This window comes from Leptodactylus fuscus, chromosome 9 (assembly GCF_031893055.1).
Source record: "Leptodactylus fuscus isolate aLepFus1 chromosome 9, aLepFus1.hap2, whole genome shotgun sequence".
NCBI classification, from domain to species: Eukaryota; Metazoa; Chordata; class Amphibia; order Anura; family Leptodactylidae; genus Leptodactylus; species Leptodactylus fuscus.
This window is the reverse complement of record NC_134273.1, coordinates 53,480,076-53,507,301: the sequence shown is the minus strand read 5'-3', so window position 1 is coordinate 53,507,301 and position 27,226 is coordinate 53,480,076. Positions and strand designations below refer to the sequence as shown.

The 27,226-nt window shown below is 39.1% G+C and overlaps 1 protein-coding gene across 1 annotated transcript in view; it reads left to right on the top strand.

Moving 5' to 3' along the window:
* HMCN1 (hemicentin 1) overlaps positions 1 to 27,226 on the top strand; it is a 222,579-nt gene that overhangs the window by 132,145 nt on the left and 63,208 nt on the right. Inside the window, exons 56-78 of the mRNA XM_075286727.1 lie at positions 573 to 760; positions 2,119 to 2,215; positions 4,061 to 4,222; positions 4,687 to 4,800; positions 4,896 to 5,092; positions 5,223 to 5,304; positions 5,451 to 5,582; positions 7,131 to 7,280; positions 7,373 to 7,532; positions 8,472 to 8,596; positions 8,787 to 8,970; positions 12,089 to 12,186; positions 13,153 to 13,416; positions 14,267 to 14,463; positions 16,221 to 16,302; positions 16,867 to 17,003; positions 17,350 to 17,491; positions 19,438 to 19,582; positions 20,032 to 20,159; positions 21,584 to 21,740; positions 22,784 to 22,905; positions 24,377 to 24,541; positions 27,073 to 27,180. Of these exons, the coding sequence (XP_075142828.1) occupies positions 573 to 760; positions 2,119 to 2,215; positions 4,061 to 4,222; positions 4,687 to 4,800; positions 4,896 to 5,092; positions 5,223 to 5,304; positions 5,451 to 5,582; positions 7,131 to 7,280; positions 7,373 to 7,532; positions 8,472 to 8,596; positions 8,787 to 8,970; positions 12,089 to 12,186; positions 13,153 to 13,416; positions 14,267 to 14,463; positions 16,221 to 16,302; positions 16,867 to 17,003; positions 17,350 to 17,491; positions 19,438 to 19,582; positions 20,032 to 20,159; positions 21,584 to 21,740; positions 22,784 to 22,905; positions 24,377 to 24,541; positions 27,073 to 27,180 (3,336 nt within the window). The remainder of the gene's footprint in view (positions 1 to 572; positions 761 to 2,118; positions 2,216 to 4,060; positions 4,223 to 4,686; positions 4,801 to 4,895; positions 5,093 to 5,222; positions 5,305 to 5,450; positions 5,583 to 7,130; positions 7,281 to 7,372; positions 7,533 to 8,471; positions 8,597 to 8,786; positions 8,971 to 12,088; positions 12,187 to 13,152; positions 13,417 to 14,266; positions 14,464 to 16,220; positions 16,303 to 16,866; positions 17,004 to 17,349; positions 17,492 to 19,437; positions 19,583 to 20,031; positions 20,160 to 21,583; positions 21,741 to 22,783; positions 22,906 to 24,376; positions 24,542 to 27,072; positions 27,181 to 27,226) is intronic.

The following is a 27,226-nucleotide window of genomic DNA, read 5'->3' as shown; positions in this document are numbered from 1 at the left end:
GGAAGATGTCTGTTGTATGGAGGAGAGGAAGCTACAGTAAAGTGACACACACAGGGACCTTCCTTTAGTTACTCTGCCTATTAATGTCAGGCATTTGGGGTTATTAATTTAGTTTCAGTAACGCCATGTGCCTCACATTAATAACAGTTAACCCCATCATGTCCCTCATATTAACCCCTGTGTGCCGCATATAAGGGTTACTAATATGTGAGACACATGAGGGTACTAATGAAGGACCTTATTTATGAAGAGACCTAATTATTACCTCCATATGTCCCACATATCAGTAACTCTTATGTGAGGCACACAAGGGGTTAATGTGACGGACATGATGGGGTTAACTGCTATTATTATGATCCCCATGTAGTTACTAAGCTGCACATGACCAGACTTTATCTACAATGGTGGATTTCCCGCCTAGGCTTATACTTGAGTCAATAAGTTTTCCCAGTTTTTTGTGGTAAAATTAGGGGTCTCGGCTTATATTCGGGTCAGCTTATACTTGAGTATATACGGTATATTCAATGTGATAAATGTATAGATCTTATAATAACATTATCATTTCTCTTTAGTACCTCCAACGTTTGAAGATATCGGTGAAGGTTTGTCAGAGGAAATTACATCTTTAGAAAATCAGACAGTATTGCTGAATTGTAGTGTGAAAGGCCATCCTACTCCAATAATCACCTGGCAGAAAGATGGGCAAATAATTGAGGAAGGAAAACACTACCAAATTTTATCTGCTGGAAGATACCTGCAGGTTTGTAACATTATATATGTAGTATGTCTTATATGTATCTGGAGATTCACACATCTTTAATAAAGACATGAATGTATGTGTCCAAGAAGTAGCTTTGAAGCTATCCCTTATCGATACTATAGATAATAACATGCTGATTGATAGGAGGTCCCAATCTCCCAGCATGCCCAGCATGTGCGCTGTTGCTCATTTCTTTCTTTAGGGGACCACCAGAGATACCTGAGCACTGTTTCAGCTCATGTACTCAAATCATATACTAAATAGCTAAACTTAAAGGGGTTTTCCATATCCCAGTTTCAGCAGTCTTCCTGCAATCTCTTCTTCTCACTTCCTGTATTTCTCCACCTGCTCCTCCCTCCCAGCTGGCTGAATGGGTTTGAGAAGGATCACAATACCTATGCACATCAAATAATATGCAGATGCTTGTAAAGAATGGACTCAATGTTAGCTGAATGGATTGTCCTGCTGGCAAGAGCAGTGAGTGACGTCACTTGATCTACAGGTCCATGGTTATGGCAACGCTGTATAAACAATGGGAGGAATAAGTTCAAATAGCAGGCAAACAAAGCAGCATTTCTAAAACAATATATTTAGGAAAAGTCTTCAATTTACATAAGCTACCAGTATAGATAGGATCCTTGAGTTGGGACAACCCCTTTAACTCTAAATGTAAAATATAGATATTGTGGCTTCCTAGACTTCCTAGTTTTATAACATTTGTTTAGGAGTTCAATTTGTGACAAAAAAAAATGGCCTACTTGTTCTGCACCATATTTATGATACATTTTAGAAACTCAAGAAGGGTGAGCCTTAGAGCGAAAGGAACATGGGTGGCATAAAAAGGAGTATAGCTTAAGATGTGATACTGTGCTCCAAAGTTCTCATTCAAAGTATGCCAAGGAGGTGTAACCTTAGGCTCCACACACATGACAAAGTGTGCTGTCTGATGTGGGGCCAAGGTTGCACCAGAATGTACTTACCTCTATGGGGACCTCTGATGCCTTCTGTTCTGAAGACACGAAGCAGTATAGAACCAGCTCTACGTTCATCAGAATGGAGTTGACCATCAGAAGCCCTAGCAATTGCAAAGGGAGCTGACAGCAGCCAATACTGATGATTTGTGCATGGCCCCTACATTCAATACTGTATAAATGAAAGTGTTCTAAACATTTTACCATTTTGTTTACGTTTTATCATTTACATATCATTAACGTGTCTATTGATCCCTAGGTTTCTCAAAATTCCAAGACTTTTCCTTCTTTCTGTTGCAATGCTGAGGAGTGTATTACCATGATATATGTCCATGAACAATAGGACAATTTCATTCCACATATTAACCAATACTTATGTTTTTTTAGATAAATAATGCACAGTTAATGGATTCTGGTCGATATATGTGCATTGTCGAGAATGTGGCAGGAAGTGCTGAGAAAATATTTAACCTGAACATCAATGGTAAAATTCCTACATTTTTTTAATTACAGGGAATGCAAAATTTAAAATGAGAAAAAGGATATTTTTGTTTTTTTGGACTAAAGCTTCCTCTACACATCAGATGATTGTTAGCTCTGTGTCTGGCTATTAATGTATTGTGGTAGGGGTGTAGCGATAGGCGGTGCAAAGGTAGCATTTGCTACCAGACTCTGGAGCCCAAAGACCTCTACTGTATGTAAGATAAGAAGAGACCAGTATTATAGATAACACATAGTAACACATAGTTTCCGGTTAAGTGTTTTAAATTAGGGCCACGAAACATCAAGTTAAAATGGGAAAATTGGGTAAAATAGATTTCAAGTGAACAAATAGTTGGCTGACAGCTCACTTATGTGTATGGCCTTCTTCTTAAACTGTAGCACTGGATACAACAAGACAAGACTGGAACTGTTTATGGAAAAATAATTGTTGAATTATTTTTGTAATGTGAAAAAATAGTTAAAATTATTCCTTACTAGCCTCTGCCCGCAACTTCGTCTGCGTGTTGTTGGCGTCGATGATCCGCCTATATTCAGCAAATTGCTGCTGTCGATGGCTTGCCTGCTCCGGCATTTTGGCAGTTCTTAAGCTGTCCTGCAGCTGAACTTGTTCCTCACACCGTGCCTGTGATTGTTCCGGCATCTGAGCAGCTCACTGGACGCCATATTATGAGCGTGTTGTTGGCGCTGATGATCCCTCTCAGCTCCGCTTGAGGAGAACTCTGTTGACTTCTGGCTACCTTCATAGCTGTCATTGTTTTAGAATTTTGCAACAAATTAGATTTTCTTTTTTCCCCCGACATGTTTAAAAGTAGCAAACTGCCAATTTGGATTAAAGTTGTTTTCTCATCTAGTGTGTCAGCATGTTGCCTGGAGCAGATCAGATAATATGTAAATACGTGTACACAATCCACTGAGGGTTAGCTGAATGTTTACATAGAGAGATAACAGACCTGGCTTTATAGATTCTGAGATAAGCTGCTGCCAAGAGCTGCTTAATATGGTATGTGAACATAAATTCATAACAGTCGTGAAGCCATGTTATTTACTGGGATAAAACTATCCTATGTATTAATTGAGGTTACAAACTATCTATGTGTCAAATTTCATTCAAATCTGTTCAGCCGTTTTTGCATGATTGATGAACAAACATCCAAACATCCAAACTTTCACATTTATAATATTAGTAGGATTAGTAGAATTCTACCATAAATCACACTGGGGAGATTTCCAAGCAAAATGTGCCAGAATTCTGGAATAATTTGCACCATAAAACTGTCTAAAATGCATTGTTCCACTTTTAAGAGGTGTTTTAGACATTTTTTTAATACATTTCCTACTTTTTACAGAAAATGGGCATGATTTAGTGACAAAGGGGTGTATTTTACAAAATTTGCCTTAAATTGTGACACTGTGGACCAGAAAATACACCAAAGTCTAAGACAATAAAAATGGGTATAAAGTTAGAATAGACAGTCAGATTTATCAAACAGCATTTCACACTACTGTTGGCCTTGCCGTTGTTCGGGTACCCAAGCGGAACCCATAGACACCTTTGAACCCCGTAGACTATAATAGGGTCCGCCGGGTGTCTGTCGCATTTTATACTAAAACCGATGGAGAAAAAAGTTTGTGCAGCACTTTTCTCTCCGTCAATTTCAGTCGGACTCCAACGTGGATGTGAATCTAGTCTAAGACTGTCTAGTCTGAGTTTGCATTGTCTATAGCTTAGACAGTATTAGTAAATCTGCTCCAATACCATGACCAAAATATGTAGAAAGTTATGTGAGAATAAGTTGTACTGTACACTGTTGTGTTCCCATTGCAGTTCCTCCAAGAATAATAGGCAGCCTCTATGAAAACGTCACTATTGTAGAAGATAACTCCATTTCTCTAACATGTCAAGTAACTGGATTTCCATTACCTTTAATAAGTTGGCTGAAGGAAGGAATAGTTCTGAAACCAAGCAAGCAACTCTTTATTGTGCCAGGTAAGAAGCCATTATAAAGCATTATGCTTTATTGTAGTAACCATTTTTGCATTTCGAGTTTTATTTCATTTTGAGGGGATCCTCCAGTTGCTGCATCATGATCTGTAATATATACAGTAAATTAATTATCAAAGTGAAAGTTTGCTGAATTTGTAGTTTCTTTCCAGGTATTTCCTCTTAGTGGGCAAAATTTGTAGCTCTTGAGTTTCAATATAGAATTTGTAATAGGAGACCCACCTATTATACTGTATGATATATTGTATAGTACTGCTGTATTTCCTGGGAAAGTAACTTTTTACTCCCAAACATGCATCAAGTGCAACTTCTACCTCTATATCCCATGTAATGTTGTCCTTGGTTATAAACCTAATTCTGAGTGTGGTTTATGACATGAATTGCTATTATTTAACAGAAACCCACACCCGTCAATTTGGTAATGTATGACTTTTTTTTTTTCTCTGTAGGCAGCAGAATTTTGCAGATTCATCAAACCAAGCTAGAAGATGCTGGAGAATATGTATGTGTTGCTAAAAATGAAGCCGGAGAAAGCAAGAAAACATTCTCTCTTAATGTGTATGGTCAGTCTTACAATCCAGTATATTCTAGTTAAAAGTGCTATGTATCAGTCTTCATTCATCAATAAACCTCTCGTGTATGTCCATTATTATTCCAGTGCCTCCTAGTATTGTCAGCAGAGATTCCAATCCTCAGGTTAATATAGGAATTGCTACAGATACATTCTTGGAGTGTAAATCGGATGGCATCCCAACACCTGCTATAAGCTGGTACAAGAATGGTCAAATGATTGCTAAATCCACTAATATCAGGATCCTGGAGAGAGGGCAGGTACTGAACATTGATAACGTCCAGGTAAGTCAATTGACAGATTCTACTAGATAGTTTAGATTCTACTATTAAATCAGACAATTTGGGCTTAGACCATTCAACAAGCCTGACCATCATCATTGTGCTATAACATGATCTGAAATGCTTGTTCCAGATATCTGATACAGGAGAATATGAGTGTATCGCAACAAATGTTGTAGGTCAAGACAGAAAGAAATTTCTTCTGACTGTTCATGGTAAGATATTTGATATTCCAACAGTTTTTCATGCAAATTCCTGAATATAGTCAGTTGTCAAAGAATGGAAAGCAATATACAGTAATATATATGTTAACTTTAAAAAAATATATATATATATTTTTTTTTTAACTTTTTTTTTACAGTTCCTCCCAGGATACAAGGGCCTCCAGTGGAGTATCAAACTGGGACAATTAAAAATCCTGTTACCTTTTCATGTGATGCTTATGGAATTCCAACACCAACATTAATATGGCTTAAAGATGGAAGTCAGATAAGTAAGTAAAGGTACAGTATATGCCATAAATGACTACTGTTGTTGGTAGTCCCATAGAAGTGAAAGGAGAGAGCCACACATGAGTGGAATACTGTTTATTTACTACAGATGTAAGACGGGGGTCAGGGTCGCCACTTCTCGAGATAGATGCCAGTGCTGAAGGTGGGACCCCGATCTATGGTACATATATGCCATATTCTGTTGAATGGCCTCCTGGCTGCCATGTCAAGTTCTCGGACACTGCAACAATTGCGTGGAATCAAAAGGACTGAAATTCCCCACCACCCTATTGCTATTGATTTTCCAACTCCAGCAGCTAGTACGAGGACTTGAAAGACATGTGCTCCTGTGCCTGCATCATGACAGACCACACTATTACAGCACTGAGTGTTACATATATACTCAGTGCAACATATTAGTACGGCAGTGAGTGTGGAAGTTAATTCTGTTGCCTTGCAGCACAGGGACCTGACTTCAGATCTGACCATGTTTGTATGGGTTTTCTCCAGGTACACAGGTTTCACACACTCCTGATAGGTTGATTTCAAATTTAGACCGATATAAGTGATATCAATCTTTGTACAGCGCTGTGTAATATGTGTCTGCTATATAAAATAATAAATAAATCAGAATGCAGGCCATGCATTCTATGGTATGAGCACAGGGTATGTGCTGTTTGGATGTTATTGTACATTTTGCAATTTGTAGAACTTCCACATGTACAGGCCTTTTCTCTAACAATGTATTTATTTTCACAACTAAAATATTATACACATGGCATGTCAGGGAATTCATTTTAGGTTCCCTTATACAGTAAGCTCTTGCAGCAGGGCACTGACTTGTGTTGTTCCTTTCCATTTGTTTGGATTGTTGCTCTGTAATGTGTTACTTTGTTTCTGAATATACTCTATGAATTGTCAAGATCATGTTGGTGTTATATAAACATAGATTATTATTATTATTATCATTGTCATATATTATACAATGATTGAAATACTTTGCATTAGAAATCCAAACCTGTTGTAGGATTGCCAGGATTTTAAGCACTGTGTTGCCATCCATTCAATATAGACACTTTAATCTTTCAGTATGGGTATTCATTATATGGGGCCACGGTGTCATATATACCATGGTTGGGTCTTTAAGCATGAGATTTTCTCAGGAGCTGAGCCGGAGCCATAGCTTATGAGTGATTTCTGTTGTACACAGCTGACATACAGCGGCATTGCTTGTCATCAGAGAAGATTCCAGTCGCAGACACTTATGTACACTTATGGATCACTGGTCACACAAGTGCACTGGTCCTCCATTCACAAGGAGGCTTTAGGGAGACTTTCAGTCCCCAGTCATGCTGATCACTGGGACCCATATTCCCTGACATACAGAAAGGAAAGGGGAAAAGTGTCCATAAAGGCACAACCCTTCTAACATCTCATGTCAATTGTGTGATCATAGTATCTGAGAGGTCATTTTGAAAGAATGGGCAACTGACAGGGACCAAATGCAATGATATTTTAGTAGTTGTTCTTCATTTGTGTTTTTTACTTAGATCCTTCAGATTTTTTGGATATTAACTTTCTTGCTGGTGGAAGCAAAATGAAGATAGACGGAGTTCAGCTCTCTAACAGTGGGAATTACACCTGTATAGCAACTAACATAGAAGGCAGAGCCCAGAAAGACTATATTCTAACTATTCAAGGCAAGTGGATCATATTTGTTTCTGCAATTAAAAATGGTCAGAACTTGTTTCAGCCTATACAAAATGTATGTAATAACTGTAAGTATTTCTAGTGCCCCCTAGTATTGCTGGCTCTGGAATGGCAAATGAGATCAATGTATTACCAGCAGAAGACGTACAGCTGTTATGTGAAGCCAGCGGGATTCCTGAACCTGTCATTTATTGGTTAAAGGATGGCGAAAGCATAAACAGCGACCATCACCTTAGAATTACGTAAGAATTCATTAATTTCTCATATGTCTAGCATGATGGACATGTTTATGGCAGAGATGGCCAGAAGTGGATACGCGAACTTATGACATACTTCTAAATAATGGAATAGTCTAATTTATAAGATAAAGGATAAGATAAGGAAATTACATGTTACTAAAGACTAAATAACTTTAGTAAATATAAAAGTGCAAGCAGCAGCACCAGTGTGTGACTTATACAGAGATAGGAGTTAGACACCAGCTATTAACCCTTTCATTCCTAAGGATGCATCTTATACACCCATGACCATTCCCTTTTTGTTTTTGTCAATATGCAAATGAGTTCTTTGGAGCAATGAGGTGAGGGCAATCACAGTTATAATAACAAAACCTGATATCTCAGCATTGGAGGAAATGATTCACAAGCAAGAGGGAAAGACTGTTTGATTAAGTTGATCCTAACCCACACAGTATATTCGGGGCTGGGTTGATATGATGGGTTTTGGTGACACACTACCCTTAGAAACAGTCGCCTCTAGTTGCCCTCTATCATCAGAGCACAAATTACATTGCAAATGAATTCCCAATAAAATCTGGAAGGGGAGATTTACACGCAGTGGATTCTGGGACTGTTCTAGTCATCTGAATCTGCAACTTTTTTAACTGCAAATTTCAGCAAAAATATTTGCAAGAGGTAGGGCCATCTGATCTGCTAGATTTATTATCATTCATGCCAGAATGCCTGAAATTTAGATCAACTATTATCTGACATACATATTTGTGTACTGGGATGACCCATCAGATACATGCACCCTATACAAATTAAGTGACCCATGATCTTGATCGCTGTACAGTACCCTGGTCCCCTCACTGTATGCACTGTCATATCACACAGCAATAAATCTTTTCTTTGGTTGAGAATCTATTCGCTGAGATTTCTTTTCTTTTTTCCATTACAAAGCAAATCATCGAATGGAGAAGTATTATCCATTATTAATGCTCAAGCAGGAGATGTGGGAAAGTACACTTGTGTAGCCACCAATGTTGTAGGAGAAGATGACAGAATATTCACTGTCAATGTACATGGTACGTATCTCTATAATACTCTAGTAGACATTGAATTACACCTACCTATACTAAACATGGACGTTTTTCTGAGTAATTCTGACCTCATCCTAATCTGTGATCCCGAGACTAGTTCTCTTGACATTGTATTATACCAGTATGGTATTATTCTTCAGTTTTTCTAATGAAACCTATTTTTTGCTTTATTCAGTCCCTTCCAAAATCATGGATAACCCTGGGACACCCGTGGAGCTGACTGCAGTTGTGGGCACTTCAATAAACATTGAATGCCATGTAACCGGTGTCCCAACACCCCAGATCAACTGGCTGAAGAATGGTCTGCCGCTTCCAGTATCTTCACAGATCCGACTCCTTTCTTCAGGACAAGTGTTTAGGTACATAGAAATAATTCCCAGCTATTTCCAGGTTTACCATTTACTATATAATGCCTTGAATATAAACCTACATCATCATATATAGTATATTATACATTCTGCACTCACCACTTTGTAGGAAATTCTTCCTTTGTTTTCCATTTAACCAAGATATGAATATGAATAATTAGTAAACTTTCTTGGGTCACTGTAGGAGACTCTGCAAGAATATGTACCCACTGCTTTTTTAGCTCTGATTCTGAGGCTTTTTCTAATGTAGATTGTGAGCTCCACATAGAGCTCACAATGTACATTTTTCCCTATCAGTATGTCTTTTTTTTTGGAATATGGGATGGAAATCCATGCAAACACAGGGAGAACATACAAACTCCTTGCAGATGGTTTTTTTTGCCATTGGCAGGATTTGAACACCAGGACCCAGCACTGCAAGGCTGCAATGCTAACCACTGAGCCACCGTGTGGCCCTGATTTTGAGGCTTTTTCTATCTCCAAATCAGCTAAAATGCCAGAAATCTCGCCTTCATTGATTTCAGTCGGAGTTCAACTAGATAAAGTAAAAAGAATCTGACCCAGATCTTGTAGAAAACTGCTCTGAAATGCAGGAGAAAGCAATGGAAAGCAGATAAAAACAGCACCAAGTGTCAAAAGACAAACTGAATTTGAAAAACGCTTTAAAAACAGTTCTGAGAATAGAACTGAAATTGGGGGCAGTTTTTATAGCTTGGTAAAAGAAAATCAGTATAAGGGCCCATTCACACTACGGATACGCTGACTGATTCTGAACGTTAAAACACGTTCAGAATCAGGGCGTATAAAGCAGTTCCCATTCATTTCAATGGGAGCCGGCATACGAGCGCTCCCCATTGAAATGAATGGGCTGCTTTTTTCTCTACGAGCGCTCCCATTGAAGTGAATGGGAAGTGCTTGCGTGTACGGCTAGCTCTGCTCATTCCGAGTCTAACACGCGAGCACTTCCCATTCACTTCAATGGGAGGGCTTGTAGAGAAAAAAGCAGCTCATTCATTTCAATGGGGAGCGCTCGTATGCCGGCTCCCATTGAAATGAATGGGATCTGTTTTATACGAGCTTATTCTGAATGTGTTTTAACGTTCAAAATCAGTCAGCGTATCCGTAGTGTGAATGGGCCCTAAGACTACATTCAGAAGATAAAGGTGCAAAACGGCCCTGACAAATGTCCATTTTTCACAGCTGTCTTGCACCCAAGGAGCACCCATTTTCACAGATCCCCCATACATTTGAGTGTATGGAGGGATCTGTGAATAGTGCGACATCCATTAGAAAAACAGACACACGTCATGTGATTGTAGCTTTATACAGTAGCTGCATGACATAGTACACAATGGGAGCACTTAGCATGAGACATTATGGCAGCCTCTAATATGCACCAGAGATGATAGATATGGAAGCAACGTGGATAACAGGGGCGCAAATACTGCAGTGCTAAATGGGCAATGTGATGGCTCAGATAAGCACACTAGCTGGCAGTGGTGGGTAACATGGCATCACATAAGCAGAGCAGAAGACTTTGCAAGGGCCTGTGCAAGGAGGTGCTGGGAGAATAGGACAGAGATGTATGGAGGAGTATGGATTGCCTTGTATGTTCTTGTCACTATTCTGAGATTCATTTGCTGGACAATCTGCAGTCAGTGATGGGACTGGTAGAGACAAGGAGAGTCTGTGGAGCAACGAGAGGTAAGAAAGTTTTACCAGACAGAGTGTTGGCCACATGGCAGGATGTGACAGGAGTCCAGATGGAATATTTTCAGGGAGTATGTTAGCATTTTGTCAGTATACAATTGAAGGAACAACAGATTTGAGAAGTGTTTTTGGTGCTTGAGGTAACAGGAGGTGACAAGGGTTTGGATGTTTGGTCAGAAGAACAAACACCTTGGGTAGAAGAAAAAGTTTACTCGGAAGACTGAGAAAAATGTGACATAGCTTTGATGGGGGTTGGGATAGACGGATATGGTGAGGGAAAGTTACATGTGGTTTTGTCTAGGTTGAACACAGCAATGTAAGGGGAAGAAGATGGAAGAGCTGACAGAGCCTTGGGAATACTGGAATTCTGGATGGTCACACTCTATGCAAAAAAATCTTTATACCTCTGTTCATCATTGTTTTACATTATAATGGCATAGGAAGTGTTAGGGAAGTCCTATTACACAAGTAAAAGCACAAAAGTATAGAAATTATGAAACAAGCAGTAAATGGCTATCAGATACCGGAACTATTAACTATCTGCCTTACATTTCATTTCTGAAAGCTAGGGTTTAGGCATGTAGTAGTAGTAGTGTATGAAAAAATAGGCATGTTCTGCCATCTGGTGGCTGAAGTTGGTAAGAACACTTCTGAGAATATTGCTACTCTCAAAGCTAAGTACAGTCAGTATGGTAAGTGCACAGAGAAGTTAGTAGGGGCGTAACTATAAGGGTACAGCGGTAACAGTCACTACTAGGCCCTGAACCCTGAGAAGCCACAAAGGTCCCCCTGCCAAATAAAATGTAATACTATTCTAAATACAGTACTGAACGAGGAAAAAAGTTGAAGGATACTTTGCGTTTCCTAATGGAACTTCCTTGTGTTTTCTGGGATGCGTTTGGAGGTCTCAAAAAACCCTTCCCTTGATTTTGGTAGGTATAATGATGGAGTAACTGTCGTCTGGACAATGGTTCACCTTTTTTTTGAATACCCAGCTTTCCTTAGAGAGGTAGCTGGTTGAGCAGATACTGAAGATGGATTGGGGACCAATGGATAGGAACCCAGAGAAAAATATCCGATGGTGCTCACAAATTATACAGACAACACTCGGATGGGTGAAAAATACTATCCTTTTCACCCATCCGAGTGTTGTCTGAAGACTTTGTGAGCGCCATCAGATTTTTCTTCGGGGTTCCTATCCATTGGTCCCCAATCCATCTTCAATACTATTATAAATGGCACAAGGTAGGTGGGGCCCAACTACAAATTCTGCACTGGGGCCCAAGAGCTTCAAGTTATCCCTCTGCTCCATAGCACCATATTCAGAGTACGTCCTATACAATGGAACTGTGATTTGTCACAAACTAACTTCATCTCATTTTTCCATCTGAATACTTAGGATTTCAAGAATACAGAAATCTGATGAAGGAGCTTATACTTGTGTATCTTCAAACAGGGCTGGAGTGGACAAAAAACATTACAATTTACACGTCTATGGTAAGTTATTTCCAGAGATGGTATTACAATGGTATCTGAAATTTCCCCATTGTGGGACTATTAAAGGAATATCTTATCTCTTATCTTATCTTACAAGGATTGCAGACAATTGTTATAAAAGCTACTAGTCAAGGCAATGAATGTTTGCTTGAAGAGGGTGGCACCCGTTTAAAAAAATACACAGATTAAGGCTAAGGCACCATTTTTTTGCAGATTTTGCTGTTTTTTTTTTTTTTTTTTTTATCCAAAGCTTGGAGTGTATATAGCAGAAAGAGAGGTATAAGAGCTTCCTTTAGGACTCGTTCACACGGGGCCAGTGGGGCAGAATTTGGACGAGGAATCCACCTCCAAATCCGCCTCTATGCAATAGTGGTCTATGTTAGACAGCTAGCGTTCATTTTTCCACTAGCATTTTTTGCCGCTGGCGGAAAAAAGAAGCGACATTACCTTTCTTGAGGCAGATTCCGCCTCAGGAAATCAACACAAGTAAATGGGAGGCGGAAACAGAGTTGCGTTTTTTTTTTTTGCCAAAAACTGCCTCAAAAAACAGTGGCATCTGGTGCACGTAATATGATCAGCCGTCCCCAGGATTTGTCAATTGTGGCTGTACAATTATCGAGATACATAAAGGTAACAGGACGCATCTGGGCACTGTAGACTTGTCATAGGCAGCACCTTTTGCCTCACCCTGGGAATCCGAAATATTTTTCAGTGGCGGGATGGACAAAATGAGAGGTGTCTCATTCAAAGCATTTGTCTGCTGTGTGCCTAAAGGAAGAGCGAAAAATCCAGGAGGATGCGGAAAGTTATTGAAGCCAATAAGTGTCCATGTATGGCCTAAACAATCTGCTTTTGTCCTCTTGACAGTCAGACCCCATTGATTAAGATGTCATGTCCATTGCTAGCAATGCAGAGACTTATTGAATCTCTATATTCCTTTCAAAATAATTGTGCTTGAACTTGTAGTACCCCCAAGCATGGATGACGCAGATAAGACTGAACATCTGACCACTGTGAGAGGTAATCCAACTACAATGTCCTGCCTTGTCAGTGGGCAACCTGTGCCACGTATATCATGGCTAAAGGATGGAAAAGCTATAGATCAAAGTGAGAGTAGAGGAATGATCCTGCAGATTCTTAATACTGAAATGAATGACATTGGAAGATATTCATGTGTGGCATCCAATGAAGCAGGGAGTGTCAGCAAACACTTCATCCTCAATGTTCTAGGTAAGTTGATGTTATTCATAAAATTCCATATCCAGTCTACCATATATACATTGTTTAGTACTCTGTTCATACTGGCATCTTGACTTGCTTTTTTACAGGTTCTTTAATAGATATGAATCTGTTACAAACAGTGGGGCATATACTGTATGTCAAGTTGCAATTAGAGATGAGCGAGTACTGTTCGGATCAGCCGATCCGAACAGCACGCTCCATAGAAATGAATGGATGCACCTGGTACTTCCGCTTTGACGGCGGCCAGCCGCTTAACCCTCCGCATGCCGGCTACGTCCATTCATTTCTATGCAAGCGTGCTGTTCGGATCGGCTGATCCGAACAGTACTCGCTCATCTCTAGTTGCAATTTTTCATGCATGCCACTTTTGCACAAAAATATTGCAGCTTTTGGCCATTTTTGCACCCACTCCCCACTTGTGTAAAAAAAGTTGTAATATGGGGATCAATGATAGCCGGGGCAGGGATGTCTCAGCTTGACAGATTTACTATGATGTGTGCAAGACAAATAGTTCCAGTCATAACTGAAATCTATGACAATTCTTGAATGGAGTAGATTTTAATTCTGGCGCATGGGTGAGAATTAGCAAAAAAAATGTATAACATGTTAAGATGCAATCTGCAGTATACACTTTTACATGTGCTTGTATCCTAGAGTCTATCTTTATTTAGTATATTGCAACATCATCTGGCTCTTTCTAACTGTTCTCACTGCAATATGAATTTATGGAAACTGCACAAATAAATCCATAGGCTGTATTTATAGTATTTAAATATAATAATAGTAATAATAATAATAATAATATACTATAAAAAAGTTTATTTTTCTCTCCTCATAGAACCTCCACACATTAATGGGTCAGAAAACACAGAAGAACTCTCCGTGGTTGTTAACCACCAGTTAGATCTATATTGCCATACAATGGGTTTCCCACCTCCAGTTATAACGTGGCTTAAGGATGGACAGATCCTTTCACAGACAGACACCGTGCACTTCATGACCGCAGCACAGATTCTACGAATAACAAGTGCCCAGGTAATACAGAATTAAGAATGGCAAATATTAGAGTGAAATTCAGCCTATACAGATCTTCCATGCTGAACTTGTCACTTAACCCTTTCTAGCTGAATCACGTGTTCTTAACGTGTACCTAACTTTCCAATGACTTTTGATTTTGTGGTAGCATTTGTGACATTAATACATTTTATAATATTCTTTATTAATGTATTTTGGCTTCTCCACTTGCTGAAATCCCCTTTCTGTCCCTTCTGGATTCTTTACATTGTTTCTGTCATTTTCTTCTCAGAGGAATAAATCTGAGGGGCTCACTTTAAACAGTTATAGCTCAGCGGGTAAATATAATAAATAATAATAATAATAATAATAATAATAATAATAATGATAATAATAATACAGCTAAAACTACAATCTCATTGTCATTTGTTGTACATATAATGTTTGAGTTATAACTGTTTAAAGGGACCCTCCTTTCCTCGCTGCCTTATTAGAGCCCGTACACCAGTAGTCCTGTGGGAAGCCAGCAGGAGACACAAGGCAATGTATACAGAAGGGACAGAATTGGAATCTCAAATATGATTTCCAGGAAAGAAGCCAAAATTAATTTATAAAGTATAATACAATATTTATCAATATTACATATGCGGTAAGAAAATCAAAAGTTGTTTAAAAGTATAGTTACACTTAGTTACACAGTTTAGTTAAGTTCACCTGCAAGAAAAACACATATACTTTAACCCCTTCCTGGTCTGCATTGTACTATGATGTTTCACTGAGCATATAGTTAAAGGGGTTGTCCTGGATAAACTGAGAATTCACCCCTAAACTAAACTCCCTCCACCCGCCTAACTTCTAATTGACTTAATTAAATAAAAAAAAATGTGTATATATAATGAAGAATGGTCCCTCCCCTTTTACTGTCTTCTAGTAGTGGGCGGAATAGGTTAGCCAGGGAGACAGGGGGAGGGTGGGAGGGGCTAGCAATGGGTGGGATAGCTGGGCTTACTGAGACAGGGAAGGTGGAAGTGGCTAGTAATGGGTGGATGGGATTTCTAGCCTCAGGGAGGGATTAGACTTAGTAAAACAGGGAGGGTTTTGTAACAGAGTGAAATAAGAAGGGGGGCTGAGTAAGAGGGAGTTAGTGTAGCAGCTACACAGGAAGCTGCACAGCAGGAAGCCACAACAAGAAAACAAAAGCAGCAGCCAGAGACACCCAGAAATCACTCCAAACACTGCTCAAGGTATATGGGCAAACGCATTAACCCATTACTAACAATAACAGACCTTTAAAGAAAAAAAAAACATTTTCTGCCCATAAGAAACCTTTAACGCTCAGCTCAGTAATAGTACAGCGCTGTAATGCTGCAGGCATAGAAGCTGTACCTGCAGCAGTACATACTGCTCTTGCCTGTGTTAAACAGCAGAGGGCTGAAACTAGCCGCCAGAGTTGGAAGATACTCCAACTTTGACAGATTAACCCCCTGGATGGACCCCCTGGAATTAAATGACAGGTACATGTTAACTATTTCTTATTAGAGATGAGCGAATAGTATTTGATCGAAGACCTCCCCTGCATAGTTATTGGTGTAATCAGTCGAATACCACGCGGTAAACGCAGTAAAAGTTTGATGCCCCTCCCGCCTTGCCTGGTGCTTTTCTACACCAATAACTATGTAGGGGAGGTATTCGATCAAATATTACTCGCTCATCTCTATTTCTTATGTGTCTTATCATGTATATTTATATTGTCTTGTTTTATATTACTCTTCTTTCAGGAAGAACACGTTGGGCTTTACAGCTGCCTGGCTTCAAACCAAGCTGGAGAAGCTAAAAAAGAATTTTCTGTAACTGTTCACAGTAGGTTCTATCACAGCTGATGCCATAACACATCCAACCTCATTTCTGAGCTAGACATAGGCACAATGTTATTGATACTATTTATAGAAATGTAATAAGGATCTGGTAATATTATATAGACACCTTAAAAAGAAATGGATTGTTATTCTGTAGGGTTTGTGTCCATATGCCAGTGATCCTGGACAGTCCTTGGATACCCATACAAAATCTCAGACTCCGTTTTCATTTTATTGAAGTTATTTCTGTGGTCTAGAATTTTTCCATTACTGTAGAAGCTGGATTAATCTATTAAACATGGGATATCACGTAGTGCAATGTATTTCCTGAATTCAGTTTTATGACAGAGAAATCAGAGGGTTTGCCAGCAAAGTTTCCAAGCTTGTGGCACAATGGGATATTAATCTTGTTAGAGAGTGAGCCGTCTTATTCTGGCTCCTGAAAAAAGTAAAGTAAATGCCAATCACATGGCTGACTAGTCACAGACAACTTGTAGCTGGCAGCAATACTGTACCCTCAGTCCCATACCAGTACCCTCGTACAGTAAACACTATTATTTCTTTATAGTGCCCCCAAGTATTGCAGGCACCAGTGGAATCCAGAATATTACTGTGCTACAAAACAAGCCAATCATTCTGGAGTGTAAATCAGATGCTTTGCCGCCTCCAGAAATCGTGTGGATGAAGGATGGCAAGCCATTAATGGTAAATTCCATAGGGTTCTCGAGCCTTTGTCTGGGCTTCTGGTATAAAGTGTGAGTGGGACCTAATTCTTACAATAGGAGTGATCTTATCTGTATATGTATGTTGTCTTATAGTGTCACATCTGTGTTTTGATTTTGTATCATTTTTCATTTGCGTCACTTTTTTCCATATAATCTAATTCACATCTTTTATTGCTTGTCTGTAGATTTACATCTCCTCTGTCTTTATGATAGCAATAATTTTTAACACTGTATTGTCCCAGTATTTGTATTCTGTACTTGACTGTACAGGTCATATACATGCTCAGTCATACATTATATGATAAGTTGTCTTTTGTCTTTCTCAGTCTAACGTCCGAGTCCATGTTTCATCTGATGGACAATATGTGCAAATTGACAATGTAGAAGTGACAGACACCGGACGATATACCTGTGTTGCTAGCAATGTTGCTGGAAAAAACACCAAAGAATTCATGCTGAATGTCCATGGTAATGCTGATTCCTGGTATAGTTTTAAAACTAGAAAATAGGGGTTTAAGGGGAGCATAGCTCTGTAAGACAGAATCTGACATGCTAGATTTTTTGTTGTGGTAGAATCATACAGAATCCAACAGAAAAAAACAGTTTTTGTGTCTCCGGATTGTGTCAATAGATTGCATGCTGCAAACCACTGTTAGGTCAAGAAGAGCACATGAGGTGTAGCCCCAGCCAGCAAAATTGGTAGTGACTATCCTGCATCTTGAACCTGCATCAAGTCACTTCTTGGTTATGGGTTTGGTATGGGTTTCAACCTTTGCAATGTAAAGGGAGCACCTACCCAGCAAACATAAACTATTTTAACTGCTTTTAGCTGTGGGCAATAGATTCTTATGATTGCTACGTTTGGCCTTAGCCTTTGTCCATATGGAACCATAATACATGTGATGTATATGAGGTTTATGCCTGGATTAGTGGATCTACACTTCTGCATGGGTAATAACAACCTCCCTGAGTACAGATGTATGTCAATAGATCAACTAAATGTTTTAAGGGAACACCGTCCAATCTGTGAGTAGCCTGATATATGTGTGTATATATTAAAAAGTTTCAGTATAAGGCAATGCTCACATCTGTCTCAGGTCTGCCTGAAAATCGGAGGACTTTTTCCTCCGCCATCTTCAGTTTTAAAATAATGGACACCCGATGGACCCCATTATAGTCAATGGGATTCATCAGACTCTGTATAATCGTTGGACCATAACAATGATTAGCAATCATAGCATGAACTTAGCGTAACTTGTCATTTATTTATTTAAATTGTTGCTTGTTCTGGGCTAGGGCGGTCAGGCTTTTTGACTGGCAGCTTCTTCAATAGGCACACCTATATAGGAACAACTTTCAGCACTTTGTACTCCTAAGCTTGGACCTAGGAGAGACTGAGGGGGCATTCACACGGAGTAACATGGCGCTGATTCCGGCACGATAACTCGCGTAAGGATCAGCGCTGATGAAAAGACTCCCATTGACTTCAATGGGTTTCGTTTTCTGCGCGGAACACATTGAAATCAATGGGAGGCTTTTTAATCCATTGATTTCAATGTGTTCCGCACAGCCTTAAAGGGGTATTCCCATCTACATAATTATTTTTAAATTTGTAGATAATTAAAAGTTAAACATTTTTGCAGATGTAAGTAATTAAAAATTCTGCAGAGTTTTAAAGATTTTCTCTAATTTTCTTAGTGGTGACAGTCTGTTGTCTTGATCGGTTGCAATGGATACGACCATGAATGCAGAAGCTTTCTAAGGTCAGAAAATCAGCCATGATTTCCTTATTGTGGCCGGGATATCTTCTCATACATGTAGTGTCCCTGCCTGATAACCCTGCTACAATAAGAAAATCATAGCTGGGTTCCTGACAAGTCCCAGACCGTAGAAAGTTTCTGCATTAGTGGTTGTATCCATGGCAACCGATCAAGAAAAAGGACTGTCACCACTGAGAAAGTTAGAGAAAATCTTTAAAACTCTGCAGAATTTTTAATTACTTATATTTGCAAAAATGTTTAACTTTTAATTATCTACAAATATAGATATGATTATGTACATGGGAATACCCCTTTAAGAAGGACAACTTATAAAAGTTGCTGTAAAAAGAGCAAAGTGCATTTTCTATACTTTTTATGTCTCTGGGTCCATGAGAAACAGATGACACATGGATGTTATCTGTTTCTTCCACAGGCCCATTGACTTAATTGGTGTCATCAGTGAAAGTAAAAAGGACTTGTTTCCATTTTTCTTGTGACCCTACTGTCCCCAAATAAACACAGGCATTGGAATAAACACATTGAAAAAAATGGTTACATACTGTATGGCATCCATGCAAAACGTGGACGTCACACTTATATGTTATGTGGACATGTCAATAAGGCCATGATTTGTTTTTGTACTTTTAACTACAGTTCCTCCTTCAATAAAAGAAGGCCGTACTCCAGTAACTACGTTAAAAAATAAGCCCATTACTTTGGATTGCATGGCTACAGGAATCCCTTCACCTCGAATATCATGGAGAAAAGATGGCTCCATTCTGTACGGAAACAGTGAAAGGTAGGCTGCTGAATGTCTTTTATCTGTCATGAGATATGAGAATCAGATAAACTGTACCTTTAATAAAAGTTTCATATAATAACTTTATAGAAAAATTTTAATAAAAAAAAAATGGATGTGATGGTACGGGGTTAAAAATAAAAACTCTGCTGTTATTAGTTGCTGTGTGTAATAAAATGAAAATGTACCAGAATTCTGGTGTAATTTTCTTTAAAAAAAAAAAAAAAAATGGTGCACGTGTTAGTCCATTCACATGGAGGAATATGGTGAGGAATTTGGCTGTTTCTGTTGCAGATTTTGCTGTGGTTTTTTGAGCCAAAGTCAGGAGTGGATTTAACATAGGGGAAATGTCTAAGAGCTTCATTTATATTTTCCATTCCTTTTCAATACAGAGAATAAAGAAAAATTATATGTAAAAAATACGTAACCCAATTTGTTCTACATTTTAGGTATTTTATTTCAGGATCTGGCTCACTGTACTTTCCATTAACAGATGTCACAGACTCTGGTATTTATGTCTGCTTAGCAACTAATGCAGCAGGATCTAGTCAGAGGAAAACTGAGCTTATAGTATATGGTATGTATAGAAGAGGTCTGTTCATTGTGTTCACACTACCGTTGGATGTCCTTTATGATATATGATATGTGTCCATTTTTGTTTCTTTTAACGGACACCTTCATAACAGACATTAAAGGCTCGATCACATCTGCGCCCGGTCTCCGTTCTGCAGGTTTCGTTTCCTGCACAAAACAGAGCAAGAGACGGAAACCTGCAGGACACTTTCTCACCGATTCATTTGAATGGGTGAGAAAGCTGTCCGGCCGTGAGCGGCAGTGAGTGTTTTATGCTCTCCGCCGTGAAACTGTTTTTTTTAATCCGGACACAGAGTCGGACATGCAGAGTCCGGATTTTAAAAAAATGGTTCCGGTCTGTGGATTCCGTCTTCTTGCATGCAGAAGACGGAAACCACAGAACGGAGACCAGAACGCAGAACCTAGCGTTACAGACACGATCTGATGTTAATGTGCCCGTTTTTTAACTGATCCATTTAATGAACCAGTTAAAAAAAAACCTGATACATTACCATCAGTTAGTGTCCATTTTTATATTGTCTGGTTTTTTTTGCTTTTTTTTGTTTCTGCTTTCTGAGCATGCGCTGCAAGAGTCAAAGGGATAAATCCATGGAGGAAATCTGCAACATACAATAGCATAGAAATATCACAGCAATGTCCTGGAGCTAGAAAGTCATTTGTGTTTTAAAAGTGCAAACCTCCTTGTACAGTACAGATTGTCCACAAGTCTCCTCCTTCTGTATAAGAGCCCTCATAGACAGAGCACATGATAGCATAAAACTTCCGCAGCCATGTAGTCACAGTTTCTGGACACTATTCAGACTGAATTAGTCACACCACTCCATAGAAGCCAGAAGACAACCAGGACGGTAGAGAGAAGGATATAAAGGACTATTGGGTAGAATCTGTATTAAAAATGCCATAAAATGTAAAAGATATCAATGTCTTCCATTGCATATCAACCCTGAAGCTCACGTCCAACCAGGTTGCACCTTTATGGCTTCATCAGGGAACCCAAGATGCTCAAACTCCATAAAACAGTTACTGAATCACCCAGTTCAGATCCATACAAAATATAGAAACCTGCATATCCTGAACTGCATCGTGTTTTTTTCCACAGTGTTTTTCACTGCATTTTAGCAGAGTTTTCCTCTGTGGACTTTCTGTGGAAAACGCAGCTTTTCTGCTGCGGCTTTTTTTCTGCAATGTATGGCTGGGATTGGACAGAATCCCATCATGTTGCAGGTACTGTAAAATGCAGTGTTTTTTGCAGAGGTGTTTCCACTGCAGCTAAAATTCTGCATTTTCACAACATGGGGCTTCATCCATAAATACAGTATGGAAAGTCTGCAGCATATGTGCTATGTGTGAATAAGACCTGTAGTAATCTGATAAATATGATTTTGTATCCTTGCAATTGTTTTTTAGATCCTCCATCTATAATATCTGGTCTAAAAAATATTATAACGGTGGTAAATAAGCAAACAACCCTGAGCTGTGATGTTACAGGCACCCCTAAACCAAAGGTGGAATGGAAGAAAGATGGCCACTTACTTAATACTGATATCAATCAGAATATTTACAGGTACAGCGACAGAGTCTCAGTACAGATCTGAGAATGATAATATGTTTCTATAAGTATACTGTATGTTCTTCCTACTATGTACTTCCTTTCTATGTTCTTCGCAATTCATAACATTGTACAGTGGAACATAAAAAACCATATAGTAGCATAAAGGAAATATCATAAATGGGTTAAAGGGGCTGTATGACCTATAAGGGCAGTGACACACTAGATGAAATTGGGTTTGTTGCTGCAAATTCACAGTGTATGGAATATAAACACATCTATTAAAAACTCGCAGTGACTTACTTTGGAGGTTATAAACTTACAATATTTCTGCAGGTTTTATCTGCAGGTTTCAGTTTTGCTATGCAAAGAATGGCAGCCACAGGGGGGGACAGGCAAAAACCTTTAGATTTCCAATTGCTTGTTTTGCAGTAGAGAATGTTGCTGAATGTCCCTAGGAGAATTCAGCAGCATTTTTGCTGTGTGTGGTCTTACCTTATCCCCCCATTCACACGTCTAAGATTGAGCTATGTAACTTGGTCCGTGTGTTTGCCAGGTTTACCGGCCTGAACAGTATGGCAGGAGTGGGACTCCTATTATTATAGTTATCTATGCTGCTAGGAGTCCCTGTCCTTAGTGAATAATGTTCTGTACTATTATCATTGTAGGACAGTACGTCGCTGGGAGGCAGGGAACCCTAACATCATAGGTCACAATGATGAATATTAGTCCCACGGCCGGCATACTGTTCAAGCTGGTAAATCTGGCAAACACATGGATTGAGTTTCATGGGTTTAGAGATTATGTCTTTTTTATTGTTTAATGTCTGCTATGGCTTAGTCGAATGTTCATCTGAAGAAGTTATTTAGCCATGATCTAGGATATTGACATGTATTGTCATTTACAACTTGCATGCTTGGCTCTTGGGTAGCACTGAGTGGGAGTTTTGCTTCACCTGCTGATTTTTGGTTCCTGTCTTTTAGAGATGATGGGATTTAGATGTGGGGTATTTCAGGCACTATTTACAGATATTACACTTTATTATGACTTTTTTGTAGGCTTCTTTCTTCAGGATCACTCGTAATAATTTCTCCAACTGTAGACGACACTGGCACATATGTGTGTTCTGCTTCAAATGATGCCGGGCATGATGAAACTGAGGCCTCGCTAACAGTACTGGGTAAGGACATGGAAAGTCTCTATAGTAATAAATAATGTCAGTGTTTAGAAAGTACATGCTTTCTACACACTGAAGACAACAAGAAAGAATACTATTTCACCGAACTATAGATCACTTATCTCTAGTATTGAGAATTCACTTCACTGACTATTCAACCAGAGAAAAATAATATAAAACTTCACTTTTATTATAGATTATTAAAATTGTGTAAATACAAATAAAAGGTCAATTGTGGTCACTAGGACCGAGGACTCTAGATCTGAAATCCTCAGTCCCTATTAATACCTAGAGTACAGCCTATAGTCTATAGGGGGTAGGGTAGACAATAAGGTTTAGTGAATATCCTCAAATTGTACCCAATTTTCTGTCTTGTTCCCTATCTCCCTTGAATCAATATTGTAAATTCGTCAATCACCCATTAAGTCCATAAACTAAGATGTATGCTCATTGATAGCTTGTAGGACAAACCCCTGACCACCTATCCCGAGGATACTGGCCTAATGCCACACCAACGGTATTTAGTGGTAAGGGTGTAAGTCCTGAGCAACACCAGACCTGTATGGAGGCTTAGACGGATGTACACTAAATAAGCTGTATTATAAAACAATACTAGCCCAACACGTTTCTTCTAGTTTGAATCCCTCGAAGCCTCCATACATCCGTCGAAGCCTCCATACAGGTCTGGTGTTGCTCAGGACTTACACCCTTACCACTGAATACCGTTGGTGTGGCATTAGGCCAGTATCCTGGGGATAGGTGGTCAGGGGTTTGTCCTACAAGCTATCAATGAGCATACATCTTAATTTATGGACCTAATGGGTGATTGACGAATTTACAATATTGATTCAAGGAAGATAGGGAACAAGACAGAAAATTGGGTACAATTTGAGGATATTCATTAAACCTTATTGTCTACCCTACCCCCTATAGACTATAATCTGTACTCTAGGTATTATTAGGGACTGAGGATTTCAGATCTAGAGTCCTCGGTCCTAGTGACCACAATTGACCTTTTAATTGTATTTACACAATTTTAATAATCTATAATAAAAGTGAAGTTTTATATTATTTTTCTCTGGTTGAATAGTCAGTGAAGAAAGAATACTAGCAGTAAGCAAAAGAAATCAAGAGACGATTCTTCTTCTCACGTTACTAATAAATTCACTGGGGTCAGTCAGCTTAAGTCAAATCTGCCTCATGTGAATATAACCTTTCTGTAATATATTGATCCTGCATAATGTGAACAAGGTAGATCCAGTCTGACGCTGGTTCTGCTGTGGTCAACATAACTTTTTTGTTTTGTTTTGTTTTTTCTTTTTTTGTACCTATGCAAAACTTGTATTATTGAGATCAGGGTGTAGATATATATTTTTTTATATTATATTTTATAGTATATTTGACATTTTATAGTGACTTAGTATTGGAAACAATTAGTATAATGATGCAAGATGTCATTGTATTCCTCTTTTAGTGCCTCCTTCAATTGCAGATGAAGTTACTAATATATTTGTGAGTAAATCTTCATCTGCTGTAATTCCCTGTACTGTATATGGTGTGCCACATCCAGTGGTCCACTGGTCAAAAGATGGAATACACCTCCCTGCTGAAGGAGAAAGTTACAAGACACTGGCGTCTGGTGAGTCTGCTTATTCATGTAGGTGTATTCAGTACACGGATTTTCGAAAAGGATATCAAGCAATCAATAAATTTTGACAATATAAAAATTCATTAGACAATATTTAATGTTTTTTTCTGTAGATTTAATATTGTATGCTAAAGTTTTTTGTATATTGCTGTTATATGAGAACTTCAATCCCTGAAAACCCATTATCTGGTATCATGCCTATCAAAATCAGATGAGTCTCTCAAATGGTTAAGTGGGTTCATTTTCTGCTACCATCCTATATAATATACAATCCATATCAGATTGGATTGGATCTGTCCAGAAACTAGCTCCATATATGCTGAACTTCAAAAGTCAGATTTAGGCCGAGGCCCCATGGGACGGAAACGTCGCGATTTGCCTGTAGGAAAAATTGTAACGTTTTACATTACAGGCACAGTGGATGGGAATTCTTGCAAATCCTATGCCCACTTTGCGGTAAAGACCGCAGCGCGGACACGCTGTGATTTCCAAAACCGGCTTGTCAATTACAGCTACAGAAATGCCAGCGGTTTCCCCATACATATAATTGTAACAGAATGTCCATGGAGGAAAACTCAGCAAACTTTCTGTTTAAAGCGCTGTGGGAAGAAACAAGATGTGTTGCCGCCCTGGTTTTTCCTACAGTGCTTTATAGCTGCAGGTCATCCTGTGGGGCCTTAGACTTAAGGAACTTTACCATATTAGGGAGCCTTCACACGGAGTTACGCTGTGCTCATTCTGATCGTAAAAACACGTTCAGAATAAGCGCGTAAAAAGCAGCTCCTATTGAATTGAATGGGAGCCGGCATACGTGCCCTCCCCATTGAAATCAATGAGAGGCTTTTTTCCCTATTGCTTCCAATGTATTAGGCGCGTATTCATTACCCCTCATTAACCCCTTCCCGACATCTGCCTTAATAGTACGGCGCTGCCGGGAAGGACTTCCCGCAAACCGCCGTAGTATTATGGCGGCTGCATGGTGCGCACACAGGACCTGTGTGCGCACCATGCCCTGCGAGTGTCAGCCGTATGTTATGGCTGACAATGCCCTGCAACACCCGCGGTCGGAACCGGGTCCGATCGCGGGTGTTAACCCCTGAGATGCCGACGGTCAAACATGACCGCCGGCATCTCAGGGGTTTCAGTATGTAATGGTGCCGATAGGCACCCCCGCGACGGTTTCGGGGGGGTGCCGGTGTTAGTAATGGGCAGCCCGGGGTCTGATCAGTGACCCCAAGTCTGCCTCATCACTTCCCCCCTCCACGTACCTGGTTGATCCTGCCAAAATGGAAGCTGTCAGCCCCGTGCGTCTACACAGGCTGACAGCTTCCTATACACTGCAATAAACGTGTATTGCAGCGTACATGTAGTTAAGCAGTGATCAGCAGATCACGGCTTCAATCCCCAATGGGGGACAGAAAAAAAAGTTATAAAAAAGTAAAAATAAAAAAGTTTAAATAAGTTTAAAATAAATTAGAAATAAATAAAGCCCCAAAAATCCCATTTTCCCATATAAAATGTTTTATTATATAAAATAAAGAAAATTAGAAAAAAAAATTACATATTTGGTATCACCGCATCTGTATCAACCTGAAAAATAAAATTAAAACATTATTTAACCCGAACGGTGAACATCATTAAAAAAAACGTGGAAAACCGCACAAAATAATGATTATTCACCACCTTTGCCTTACAAAATGTTCAATAAAAAGTAATCAAATGGTCAGATGAAAACCAAAATGGTACCGATAAAAATCAGGTCATCCCGCAAAAAATAAGCCCTCACCCAGCTCTGTCTACCGAAAAATAAAAATGTTGGCGATGCAAAAATAATAGATTTTTTTCCCCTAAATTGAATTTTATTCTGCACAAATAGCAACACATTAAAAAAATAATATAAATGAGGTATCGCCGTAACCGTACTGACCCGCAGAATAAAGGTAACATGTTACTTATGCTGTGCGCTGCATGGGAAAAAGATAAATGCTAAAAAGCAATGCCAGAATTGATGTTTCCTTTTACATCCCACCCAGAAAGAGTTAATAAAATGTAGTCAATAAGTTACAGGCACCCCAAAGTGGTGACATGTGAACCAGGCCTTAGACTGAACCGTGCAGTTATTTCAAATCCCTGACCACTACCCACCATTTTTTCAGAAAGGTCCCTACAGATCCCAGACCAGATTGCCGCATTCTCCTTCCTGCAAAACTGCAAAATACTAACGTCTGCCTCTGGGCAGTGTCAGGACCAATGTCTGTAGGAGAAAAGACACCAGAGAGAGGAGTGATAAGTGATCCAGATTAAACCTAAGAGCTAAAAATGATACCCCTGCTCATACTTGAGACTTTTAGTCATCATTTAGTTAAGTAATGTAAGAATCTCTTGTTCATCTTTACTGAAAGTTATTTCTACATTTCTATGTAGAGGGAAAGACCAGATGAAGTTCTGCCAACACTAAAAGTTTTATATAATGTAATATCCCAAGAAGTGCTCTAAATTTATTTCCTCTAATTGGGTTCTAGGAAGCATTGAAATAGCAGATGCAGATCTAAGTCATGCTGGAACGTACACGTGCAAGGCGGTTAATAAGGTTGGCTCTGCACAAATATATATAAATCTCCATGTTCAAGGTTAGTAGTTAAATTACTCTTATTAACAAGTTATTAGCTAAATATC